The sequence below is a fragment of the Pocillopora damicornis genome, chromosome 9 (genome assembly GCF_964200805.1).
Source record: "Pocillopora damicornis chromosome 9, jaPocDami1.2, whole genome shotgun sequence".
NCBI lineage: Eukaryota > Metazoa > Cnidaria > Anthozoa > Scleractinia > Pocilloporidae > Pocillopora > Pocillopora damicornis.
The window spans coordinates 8,109,275-8,121,974 of record NC_142678.1 but is presented as its reverse complement, the minus strand read 5'-3'; the positions used below and the strand labels follow the sequence as shown (position 1 = coordinate 8,121,974).

At 37.8% G+C, this 12,700-nt stretch overlaps 1 protein-coding gene across 8 annotated transcripts; it reads left to right on the top strand.

Moving 5' to 3' along the window:
• Window positions 1-1,015: 1,015 nt before the first annotated feature.
• On the top strand, window positions 1,016-11,788 carry LOC113669612 (uncharacterized). 8 transcript variants are annotated; one of them, XM_089182730.1, is made up of 8 exons: window positions 1,016-1,133; window positions 1,265-1,357; window positions 6,078-6,332; window positions 6,798-7,109; window positions 8,145-8,477; window positions 9,416-9,463; window positions 9,570-9,695; window positions 10,326-11,788. In XM_089182730.1, the coding sequence occupies exons 2-8, from the start codon at window positions 1,294-1,296 to the stop codon at window positions 10,775-10,777; spliced, it is 1,590 nt and encodes a 529-aa protein (XP_089038856.1). In that variant the 5' UTR covers window positions 1,016-1,133; window positions 1,265-1,293; the 3' UTR covers window positions 10,778-11,788. The 8 variants fall into 8 exon arrangements, with proteins under 8 accessions (XP_089038856.1, XP_027041484.2, XP_089038860.1 ...); XM_089182734.1 differs by having other exon boundaries at window positions 1,064-1,133; window positions 1,268-1,357; XM_089182733.1 differs by having other exon boundaries at window positions 1,067-1,133; window positions 6,075-6,332.
• Window positions 11,789-12,700: the final 912 nt, after the last annotated feature.

Sequence of the window (12,700 nt, the reverse complement as noted above, 5' to 3'; positions counted from 1 at the left end):
ACATCAGTTGGTGTTCCTTGCTTGTGGATAAGTTTATGTAGGAATTTCAGTCACCATAGTTATTTAGGATCGAGTTTCGTTACTGATCAACTCCTGTTGGTGGAAATATTTCAGCTTTAGAGTTCTTGACGATGGGTTACGCCAGTCCTAAGAGAACTGCGTCAACAAGAACCTGTATAAAACCAGTCGTTAACTGAAATGTTAAGGACTGTGTTATTCTAGACCTTTCCTTGCAGCAGTCACATGATAACATTTAGGAAATAGTGCGTGTTTTCGTACGTTTTTTTTTAAAGCAATGAATTTTTTTGAACCTAGTTTTTAGCGCGGCAATAGTTAATGGGTGAGGGACCCAAAAAAGACCCAAATTATTAGCTTTTACAGCGGAGCCTAGCTGTTAAGGGATGAGATGATTGACGAAAATTGACTATGACTGTATATTAAAAGTTAAAAAATTTTCTACCAGCTTTTGTCAATTTATGTACAGTCAAATAGAAAAGACCACTTTTCAAATGCAACAAAATATGGTGTTGAAACAAATTGACACCAATTACTGTCGATTTTGGCAACTTCAGGCGCTTGCTTGCTTGTATGCACACAATAAAAAATGATGAAACCTTGTTTTACCCGATGCCTGCTTCCAAAGTTGGGAAGCATTCTTTCCAACCACTGGTTATTTTGATAATGACAATAATTCTTAGTTTCCAGATTTATGCATAATGTCGTCTTGTTTAACTTTCAGAACGTAACATGGCAACAAATTGCTACCATAGCGGGGTGAAAAGCAAACCATGACCACACAATACCTTACTTACACTGTGGTTAAAAAAAGAGATTCTCTAAAAAATTAACGTCTCTATCGACGATTGCAATTCGTTGTTTTGCATGTGATACAACCTAACGAAAACTTATGTCGATCGTAAGATATACGCATTATGAATTTATTTACTTAGGCCTTGATCCAACCGCCCACTTATACAAAGGCCAATAATATAATTAATTTTTAATGCGTGAAGTTGATTAATTTTTCTGGTGCATTTCCGACTCCGCTTCATCACCTTGTTTTGCTATTTTACATATGACAGTGTAACGTGAGTTTTGAATGTGATCCAAACGCCTCCGAATGCACCCTCACGGTAACTTTGTCCATGCAGCTATTGTGTAAATTTTTTTATGTAAAACCTCTTTTAAATCACTCTAAAGAATCGTTTGGAAGTAAGCACTGAAAAAGGAACGTGTTTAAGTGAGAGGAAATCTTCTTTCTCAGCAGCTGGCATAGATTCGTGAAACAGTGCAATGTTTTTCTCCAGCTATGTCGAGTTTCAGATTTTCATCATGTTGTTTCTCATGTTTAAAAAAGGTAAGATGCTACGGCTTTTCTCGTGTACTTTAACCTTTAACCGCTAAAGCGGGCTATGGGAAATTGTTTATTGTATGGGGCATTGAATAATATTTTCATGAGTTTGAATTTTGGTGGCAGTAAACAACTCAAAAGGAAAAGAAAACTGGTCTAATGGTAGCAGGCTCGGTCGGCCGGGAGTTTTCAATTCCAACTCGCTGCTAGGCTTGGGTTATCCATGCTTCTCGTGGTGTGGTCACGGTTTGCTTTTCACCCTGCTATGGTAGCAATTTGTTGCCATGTTACGTTCTGAAAGTTAAACAAGACGACATTATGCATAAATTTAAGTTTTCCCCTTTGGTCACTAAAATCCTTCCCAGGAACTTTTTAAAAGGCAAGTCTGTTTGATTTAGTGCATCTTTTAGTACATGTCACTATTACTGTGTCATATTCAAACGCTAATCCAAGAAGTACGAATTATAATGTATGTATTGATCGCTGCCTTTATTTTTCTACGTGATTCGCCTTCAACCCGAAAAAAAAAATACGAAAAAAACTACGAATTGTTTTCACTTTGACAAAATGACAACCAAAAGTTAATTGGCAATTCACCATGCGGCTCTTTAATTAACTAAATTTTTCTGGTTATCACTAAGTTAAGGGAAGCTAAGAGAAGCAAATTTGTTCATCGTGGTCACGAAATATTTCCATTTCCCACCTGCTTCAATCATGTCTTGCAACAGATCACTTTAAAATCATATGTTTTTCACCTTTCGGTGTCCCATTCTGCATAAAATTTTAAAATAGTACTTAGTATTTGTTGTGTTTCAAAAGAAGGCCATCATGCGATCGGCAGGAGTGTTATGACTTAAGATTATCTGGTACCCGCTAAGCGGAAATTATATATTTTACTTAAGAGACCTCATTAGTAAATTGCATGTCGATTTTTCAACCGTATTTGTATTAGTGCCTCTAAGTAAATTTTTTAGTGGGTGCATAAAAAAAGATTCCCCATGAAAAACAATCAAAAAGAAACTGAAAAGCATTCTCGAACTAGTAGTTCCAACGTCGAGCCATTTTCTTGATAAATCTATACTCAGGCAGGCCCAAACTTTCATGTTTCCCCAACAATTTACTGTTACCCTTCGCTCTAGGTTGGTGTCAGCGGGGTCATTCTACATTTCGCAGCGGGCACGATGAAACAGAATTGATTAATTTGTTTATTCAACATGAATAAATTAACTGTGGACATCTGAAAATTAAGAGACGTCTGACATTGAATCCTGTTCCTACTCTTGTTGTCTGGCTACTTAAGGCTCTTTGCCACCTACTTCATCATCAATAGATACCCACAGAGGGTAAATATAATTCTCTCTTAAAACAAATTGAACGTTTTCACCATTAGAGAGAGACATATAAACCAGCTTCTCAAAGTGTTGTCAGTCATCGTAAGATAAAGCTGTCATGCTGTTTAGTACTACTTTTACCAGCAATGAATTTAAAATTTTAGTGTTGGGGAACAGATGTACATACATATCGCACAAAAAGGAAAGATGGGCTGCAAAAACTTGTGGAGAAAACTGAATTTTCTAATAAATGTTGCTCGACTTATTGCTCAGTTTTCCACTTTCTTCTATTTTCTTCCAAAGAAATGGCAATTCTTCAAAAGAAAATTGAAACCAATGACAGAGAAATTGGCTTTTCAAAATACGGTTTGTCCAACATAAATGTCGGAAACCTCAAAAGAAAGAAACACCTGTCAACCCGTCATTAAAGAAGTCTTCAATACCCGTATTTTTTGAAGCTGAAAAAATACAGTTGATTACAAAATAAGTAAAAATGGAAAATTCAAGGAACAGACAAACTCTATGATTAAATACAGACATGACTAAATCTTCCGCATGCATTTTGGTTGGACATCGTCTTGATTTTAGGATAAATCATTTGACCAAGGCGATACTGATAAAACATTTAGTTTAAGTGGTTGGCATATTGACGCGATGGTTTCTCAAAAGTGAACGTAACATTTTCCAGAATAGTTTGATCCAATTTCATTAATAAATAAATTACCACACCTTTTTTAGTTCACTGTTGAGTTAAAGGAGTTTATCCGTAAAAAATAAAAAGCATCAATTGCTTTTTGTTAGCAACAAGGAACTTAATGAGGTAGGGCTAATATTCCTCAAGATATGAACAGCGTGGGCATACCATAAAACGTAAATTTCAAGAGGATACTGTTGACGAATAAACCACACGGAATAATAGTGCGCCTCAGGCCATTTACTTCGGTGGTGATCTTATGATGGATTATCAGCAACGGTCGAAAAACTTCAGAACTCTTGTGATGAAATACTTTTTGACATGTTCTTTGTTTCTTCTCATAATGCAAGGTAAAGTCAAATGTTTTTTTTTTTGTTTTTCTTTTGTTTTTCTTTTCATGAGTTAACCCTTATACCGTAACCATTGCATGACAAGCTGTTTTCCAGTTGTCTAAGATGGAAAAGATCAAAGATAGCTTGAGAAATTTTTGTTTCGTAGACTTTCAATTCGACTTCTAAATCTCGTTAGCCTTTGAAAAGGGTCTCAGGGTCTCTAAATCCTGTCTATGATGCATTTCATTTCGGTATCGAAGTCGCGTTATTTTTTCAAAGTTCTCGAAGTCGGAGATTTCTTCTTCCAGTCAATGATTTAGAATAAGGTGGCTAGAGAAGTGAGCGTACAGAATCTCTATCAAATCACTGTCGTTTAAAACTACTTCTATTTATGTTTTGGTAGAAGGTGATTTAGCGCAAAAAAAACCCAAAAGAGCGTGCTACAACTCTTACACAACATTTAATAGTTTTAGTGATAAACTTGCAAAGCGAAGGTTTATAATGAAAAAGAGGCATGTAGCTAAAATTACTATCTCGCACGAATTTCAAACAGGGCTCTCGGCGCTACACAAGTCACGAATTCCCATTTGGTTCCTACGCATTAAGCCCGCATGATATCAAAGTATAGAGAGCCAAACACAACAGGTTTTTGTTACCCGTGGCCTTTCTTTCCATCTACCTTTCAATGAGGATAACTTTTGTAAATTTAAAGGAGTGAAATTTTAACTTTCAATCCTCTCAAAAAATTTCACCAGTGCATGAATTTAGGATATCAACAATTCCCTTTTTGGTCCGTCTGAATTTTTGGTCTCTTTTCACACAACAAGCTCGGCAAGCTAAAAACCTACGCCGATTTTTTCGGCTACAGATGCATTTATTCCTTTTATTTTCAATATTCACGCCCCAACAAAGGTTCTCAAAGGATTTGTTTTGCATGTGAAATACTAGCTGTGACAAGTGATGTCAATCTTCAACTTCAGAATTGACGTAGTTTTAGGACGAGTTTCGTCACCTCATTTTCTTTTATTTTTTCTTTTCGCGCTTGATTTTTAAAAGAAAATCTTTCAGTTTTTGCACCCGCTATTTCTTATTCACTTACTAAGAAAAGAAACTTTAATTTGGCAGATTTTCAGGTTGTAACAAAACATTTTTAAAAGCCCTTATATTGCCCTAGTTTCGGTTCGTGTTCAAAACCAAAAATATTGATAATTCAAGCTAGAAGCGGAATGGTGTTAGAATATAGCTTATTGCAACTCTAGCTGGGCTTATCAACGACAAAACGAATACAAGAGGCTTAATTTTATGGAGAGTGTAAACTCACTGAAAGCGAAATGACGCACATGCGACTTTAAACATAAGCGGCTCCAAAAAATGATTATGCAATTAACATTTCTGCTATTAATCGAAAATATAACCATGGTTGACTTACCGAATCTTTTTCCGATTCAGGTCCTTTTTTTATACAGCTTAGCTGGTCTCAGCTAAAGATTTTTCATTGATTAAAACATGTACCACTAAAGTTTATTATCCCAGTGCAAATGTGCACAAAAATACGTTTCATATGACGGTCGCTAACATGTTGTTTCTTTTGCTGATAATTAATTTTTCTTTTTTATAACAAAGTATAATGTTTACACTAAACACCCAAGGAAAACAAGTTCCGTCAAGACATATTGATTAAAGAGATAAGCGAAAAAATCTGTGTCGGAGACAGTTTAGATCAACATTGTCAGTGACGGACAAGAACAGAACTTCGTGTTTTTTTCCTGTTTTTTTTTTTTTTTATATGAGACCCTGGGGGAAAAGATCATTAATATAAAACTCGCAGGTACCTCGTTTAAAATAGAAAGCGGATCAACTAATCGATTTAACAGAGTCTAACAAAAACCTGCTTAAAAAAAAACCTGTCTGATGAGCGGTTCCAATTTTACAGAAACGTAGCAGATTATAAATAGGTAACGATTCACTCTGATATAATCTGAACGAAAAATCTTGACACGACATCAGTTTGGAAACATGAACATTGTAGTACCAAATACACAATTGGTTCCTAATTCGTCTATTCCTGCGTGGACAATAGTTCAAAACAAGTAGGATCATTTAGGACATGAATGAAAATTGATACTGTCAATCATTAGTATCATCGTAATTATGGTTGCATTTGTGTTCCTCTCGATGAAGTGTGTTTCATTCCGAGATATTATAATGAGATATTCAAATCGCTCTTTGTAGACCATAGATGAATTGTACGCCAGAATTGTTGTTTTACCTCTGATCGCAGTGAGTTACTGATTAAGATAACGTCGAATTTGCTATATTTTTTCCCAACCGACCCAGTAGACCTGATTATACGAGTTTTCTTCTAGCAGATGGGTCATCCGCAGCTGACATGAAATGCGAAATTAAGTCCTCCTGTTCTGGAGGATGCGAATCTACGGAACCGATGACGGTAGATCCAGACTCCAATGTTATCCTCAACTGCTCAATCACAGAAAGACTGGAACTAGGCATGACGTGGAAGCGTTTGGCAAACCGCACCAATTCCTCAGAGTTGTATCTCTATCACTGGAGTTCGATAAATAATAAAAACTATTCATGTGTATGTACCGCGATACTTTTCACACGTAAGTCTTTGATTGATCAAATCTGTCAGTCTTTCCCGTATTAGGAGGGAAACACAACTTGGGCCCTGGATAAGGGAAACGAGAAAGAGGCAGGGGGTGGGGGAGGGGGAGTTCTAGGAAAGTTTGTTCGATCTTTCCCGCCTAGTTCTTGTTTAAATCACTTGTGACAAAATTTGTTACTCTTTTTGAGACAAAAAAGAAGTGTAGATTGTGGCACATCGAGCCATTCACAACATACCAACTTGGTATGTGATATAGTCTCATCGGCCGGGTTAAGTTGGTCCTGAAATATGAGTGACTTTGATCGGTAACCTGGATTGATCATGACTTCCGTTCAGTTTGCGGAGAAGTTAGTCACTTAATCAGACGATCACACCACGCAATTGACCAGTATCTCAGTTCCGTCTTCAAACAATCAATTCAAATTCATATGAGCTCTGGAAAATGACTACTGCTTTCTTTCAGATGCCCTTAAAATTGACGATGGTTCAAGTTCGCCAAATGATATTGTCCAAGGCAAAGAAACCAGTATAGAATGCGTTTTCTCCGGTTGGCCTCTTCCCACTATTGTGCATTGGTTCAAAGAAGAGAAACTGATTACTAACGGCACGGACGGTATTTATCACTCAGTGGAGAAAGAGGGAAATAATCTCCGGAGCACACTCTACTTTCCGAGTGGCCAAGAAGATCAAGAAGGGCTTTACAAGTGCAATGCCACCAACAGTATCCCTGGATGGTCGAGTTGGGCGGCTTACGCGATAGAGATGCTTTTATTGTGTAAGAAAAAAACGATCAGAAAAATCATGGCGCCTACATTTTTCAGTTTGTTATGCGTACTCCGTGCCAAGGGCATCAGAACGAAACCATAATTTTAAAAAGAAACAAAAGATTGCTCTACTGTTCGACACCTACGCACATTAGCGGGGAAGGGGGAAATGATTCAAAAACTGGATCACGGCAACGTGGAAGAAAGCATCATCCATGTCTAGTTCTTTGTTTAACGTCCCTCTAAGAGGGCCGGCCCTAGAATAGATTGTCCATTTCTTACCACTGGTTATATATTTTCATTTTATTTTGTCTGTCTGTCTTTCTATATATCTGTCCGTCTGTATCACTGTCTAACTGTTTTTGTACACGTATCTCTGTCTGATTGTGGTTTGAGGTGGGCCTCACTGAAAACCGCCTCAGCGAGTTGAGGTCTCTCTGTATATATCATTATCATTATTATCATATTGCATGTCTGCATTACGGTCTGCATGTTTATGTTTCTGTCTGTATCACTGACTGACAGCCTATCTGACTGTTTGTCTATATGATAATTCATTTTTATCAACTGAGTTGATAAAGTAAATTTTCCACCGTAAAGAGTTCGTAGGGCTGACGTTTCGAGTATTAGGTCTTCGTCTTTTGTTCACTCTGACGAAGGGTTAACACTCGAAACTTTAGCTTGAGAAATTCTTAAAGTTGGCCAATTTCTATCATCAACTCAGTGATAAGACCAAATTGTTTTGTATTACCCCCACCAACGCAGCACCTCAGTTTCTTTAGAAACATAATTCCCTTATTCATTTGTCTGTATCACTGTCTAACAATTTGTTTATGTGTATCTCTGTCTTATTGTCTGCATCACGGTATGCGTGTGTTTGTGTCTGTCTATATCTCTGACTGACTGCCTATATGTCATTATCATTATGTGACTCTCTGTCTGTTGGTATGTCTGCCTACATTACTCTTAGAATGTGCGGGAAAATCTCTGTCTGAGTCTTGACGATATGACTACTCATTTATAGAACTGGTTTTCTTTTGTAACAGGTCCCTCGGCACAAGGTCCAATCGTATCTTCCGATAAGATTCTTGTCAGCGCTTTTTCTAATATCAACCTGACATGTCGGTCTGGTTTTGATGGCAATTGTCCTCATGAGGTACTATGGCTCAAAGGAAATAACACGGCGTATTTGGAAAATGCCAAAAAGTACAGTTCAGAAGAAAGAGAAACGCATACTAGGTGCAAGAATGAGTACGTCCTTTTTATTTTCAACGTCACGAAGGACGATGAAGGGAGATACACTTGTCATTGGGAATGCGATGAAGACATCAAGACAGCTGTAATTGACTTGAAAGTATCTGCTGATTTTCCTACAATAGGTAATAATCCATTGATCTCCGTTAAGTTGAATTGGAAATTTCAAATAGGGGTTAAACGCGGGCTTGAAAACTTTCGACTGAACATAAACTTGTTGCATAATCCTCACGATCAATGGTGTCGACAGAATTTTCCACAAGGGAGGGGTAGGGAACTTCCACACCAGTGTTTGTAACCAGTTTGTTAATACCTTACTTTTGGGTTATGAGTAATTTAATGTGGACATTTGATTTAAAAAAAACCGTCAGTCTCTCAGAAGGGTTGCAGAGGGTAAGGCATTCATAATAGTGAAAAAGCAAAACTGCGTTAGGTAGTTTTGGATAGACGCACTAAGGTAAAATTCGTACGATAGAAGCGAGTGAAAAACTAGTCATGTTGTTCCGAATAAAACACTATGACAATTTCTTAATTTTATCAAAGGAATTACCGAAAAAAAAGGAAAGAACAACATACACCGCCTTTTTGAATCTTGCGGAGCAATCTAGCAATTAATCAGTGACTTACTGAGTGTCTTCCATCTTCATCCATCTCTTAGCGATGTCAGGTTCAAACTTTTGGGAGCTGAGTGAAAAAATAAGCAAAAGAATCATTTCTAACTCAAAGACTGACTCTTTTGCGTCAATCAATGCACAGCTGTTTGAGAGCCATGCTTTGTTATCGGGCTGGAGGCCAGGTTGCTAAAGTTTTTTAGCCAGGTTGCTAAAGTTTTTTTCAAAATTGCGGCCTCCATGCCCGGTTGAGTTTTTAGCACCCTTACAGACGCCTTTTGTAAGGGCTGGTTATTCTGTGGAATCTAAAAATGGCCGAAGTAGTATTTTCAATAAACATTGCATACATTAAATTTGGAGGCGACTGCGTAGATCGGATAACTGAGTATCTTTATTACAACTGTACATGTCTAGGTAAAGATGATAAGCCTTTTTCTGGCTTTCTTTTTCAGATACCGCAACTCAGTCAAACATAATTTTAGCTTCTCCTTCTCACGAGGGTAAGTATCAACCAGGGTTTAACAGGGCCTTTACAAGCTCAACATTATTGAGGTGACTACGAATTCATGCACTTCAATTTGAATTTTTTTACTCTCTTAACCAAAGGAGGTCGACAAAAATGGCTGCTGCCAATCATCATTCTATCAGCAGTTAGTGTAGCCGTCATTTTCATGTCAGTCCTGCGGTTTGGTTTCAAGAAAAAAAGGACATCTTCTTATAAGATACAAAGACGTAAGTTAAAATCAACAACAACCTTGACAGTAACAATAACAGTGAAGATTTTTAGATTCATTTTTATCTGTCTAGAGATGAAGGTTACCTTTTTTCACGTTTAAAACGCCGTTTATCTTAGCAATTGAAGTGTATTTCTGTGGACCACGGCTTCATTCGAAAGCCTGCTTTCTGGTCAATGTGCTATCGTACTCTAACTACTGATGTCCCTGCGATCCTTTCTATTCATGAAATTTACTTAACCTGTTTCAAGACGACACTATCGAGATTGCTCTGAATAAAAAGGTGTCAATGGAGTGATGGCTTTTACGGCTAACGGTTAAAATGTTGACAACTTTACGTCTTACGATTAATTTTTTCCCGTTACGTTTATCACTTAGCCACAACAAGACCCTCTAAAAATATGTTATGAGTCTCCTGTAAAAATGAGTTTTTGTGTAGTTAATCATAAGTAAATTAATTTCAATGTCAGATGATTCGACCTTGGCCTTGATTTAAGACAGAGGCTTAGGGCATTTCAGAAATGGCCTCTTCAGGTTTCACTGCACATACATCACTCACCCTTAACACATGTTTCTGGATGTTGTATCAAATAAATACCGATTGGATATCTATTTTTCAAATTCTTAGTAGAAGGCATCAAAGAAGGAGACCTCATAAATCGACTGTTTATCAGCTTCAGCTCAAAAGATTTGGCCTGGGTCAATGAGAACCTCATTTCAATTTTTGAGAAGCACTCCATAGCTTACAGCATTCACAGCCGGGATTTTGAGCTTGGGAGGCCAATCGTCCAAAACATGGCGGACAATGTGTATGGCAGCCGTCAGGTTTTGATCGTTTTATCCCAGAATTACCTCGCCAGTAATTTCTGCCGGGAGGAGCTGCACATGGCTGTCCAGAGGGGGATAGACTCGGGAGACTCGTCACTAATTCTTGTGATGATCAACAGCTTGAAGAAAAAGCAACTACCGGCCGCTCTGAGAAATAAGAAAATGTTGGACTTTGACAAACATAAGAAGAAACAAGATTGGGAGGAGAAAATACTGGGCGAGATAATAGAAGGAAAAACTATGATTATTTAGAAGCTAGCTGCAGCTCTGTTCATGCCCTCGACTCGCATGAGGTTTTATTTCATTACTTTAAGGGTGAAAAGGATTGCATCTAATTGGTTTTTGTTTTAGCTATCGTCTTCTCTACCATCATATCAAAAAGGAATTGTGGTCGTTTTGCCTACGAGTCGTTTCGCTAGCGACCAGTAGGCTAACGTCTTAGGTCGTTTCGCCAACCACACAGTTTATTTTGCTAACGTGGCATAGGTCGTTTCGCTAACGTTTCAGGAAGTTTCTCTCGTCTGTCTAGTTTTACTTTCTTCTAACCAGCGACAAATGAACTGTTGTATCGCAAACATACGAGTAAGATCAGCCAAAATGGACTGGGGTCGACCTGTTAAGGTCCTCTCAAGAACACTTTATCGGTGTATTGAATCGACTTATGTTTGCCTTGATTCGACTCGTATCGAACCGACTTTCAGTTTGTACTGAGACAAGCTAACTCCCCTCGGTTTCTTCGGTCGATTAGAAGTCGATCAAGCTCAAATTCTGGAATCACCGAACGTTTTTTATTAAGTTAGCGAAACAACCTAGGGGACGTTCGCTAAGTTAGCGAAACGACCTGAGACGTCAGCGAACTAGTCGTTAGCAGAACGAAGGCGAAACAGCCCGTTACAGTGCAAAGCTAAAATCGAATTCAACTCCTAAAGCTAGCCTTAGTCCCAATTGGCAGATGAAATTTCTACAGCGTTAGTTTAAAGACAGTCAAAGGAAAAGCACTCAAAGTAGTTGTATTTGATTTAGTACCGAATAACTTTTGCTTAGCCTTAAAAATCATGTTTCTGCGCGATAGTGAACTTTCATTTGGTATTGGTCTTCCATTGTATTAGATGGGAAAGCAGATGTTAAAGTACGTCCCTGCTTTTCGTATCATGAATCAATGCGAAAAAGCTGTTAAAAATCGCTCTCAATTAGTCGCTGTGTTGTTAAAAGTTGATAGAAATGTTGTTGAAATTTGTAGATTAAAAGCGTCTGTGAACAAAACGTTTGAGCTGACTCGTCAGTAAGGAAATCTGCAAGCATTTCTTGGGTTTAAAAGGGTTAGGTCAAACAATACGCGGGATAAACTTTCAAACAGTAGGTGTACTATCATTTTAAAGATCATGATTTTTGGAATCATTTAAAGGTACATATCTAAGCTTGGAATAGACACCTTCACACACGGAACAATTTAAGTTTCATTACATTTAATCGGCTTATCTAAAATTTGCTTATCATTCACCAAGAGGAAGGTAGCCGAGTAAATTATGGTTTTTAGACCACTCATCATGAGGCTTGCGGTGAAAACAGGAGATAACAGTCTTAAAAATCTGTTGTGGGATGTTTTTGACTGTGAAGAGAACAGTGCATTTGAAGGGAATGAATCACTCACTTGAAAAGATGACCTAAAGATAATTCATCCATTTCAAGACTTGGTTTCAATAACTTTGACAGTGGCTAGAAAACAGTCACAATGTTTCTTTGTTATACAAGTTGTACCTACCGTTCTTTTTTCTTCCCTCTGATCGTAGACCTGTTTTCGTGTGAGATTTTCTCCGAGAGTACCGGAGCGTATAAACATCAGTATCATTGAAGATACCCCAAGTTCAACCAGCGCGTGCTTCAATCTAACCGCTTTAGGTGCACGCGCTGTGACGAAATAAACGTGCACTGCCATGACGATGGAAAATATCAGCAAATCAGCAAGTAAACAGATGATCTTATCTGGATTCCGTACCGCAAGGTGATCAGTGAGTGAAGCGAATTAAGCTTTAAAAACACTTCTTATTTTCAAATTCGGTCCAGGGCCAAGAAAGATACAGTATTACTGTTCTGAATTTGAAAGTTTGTGAAAAGAAACAACAACTTTGTTTACGGCGAAATTTCAGATTAAGCGCACAGAGCGAAGTCTAAACA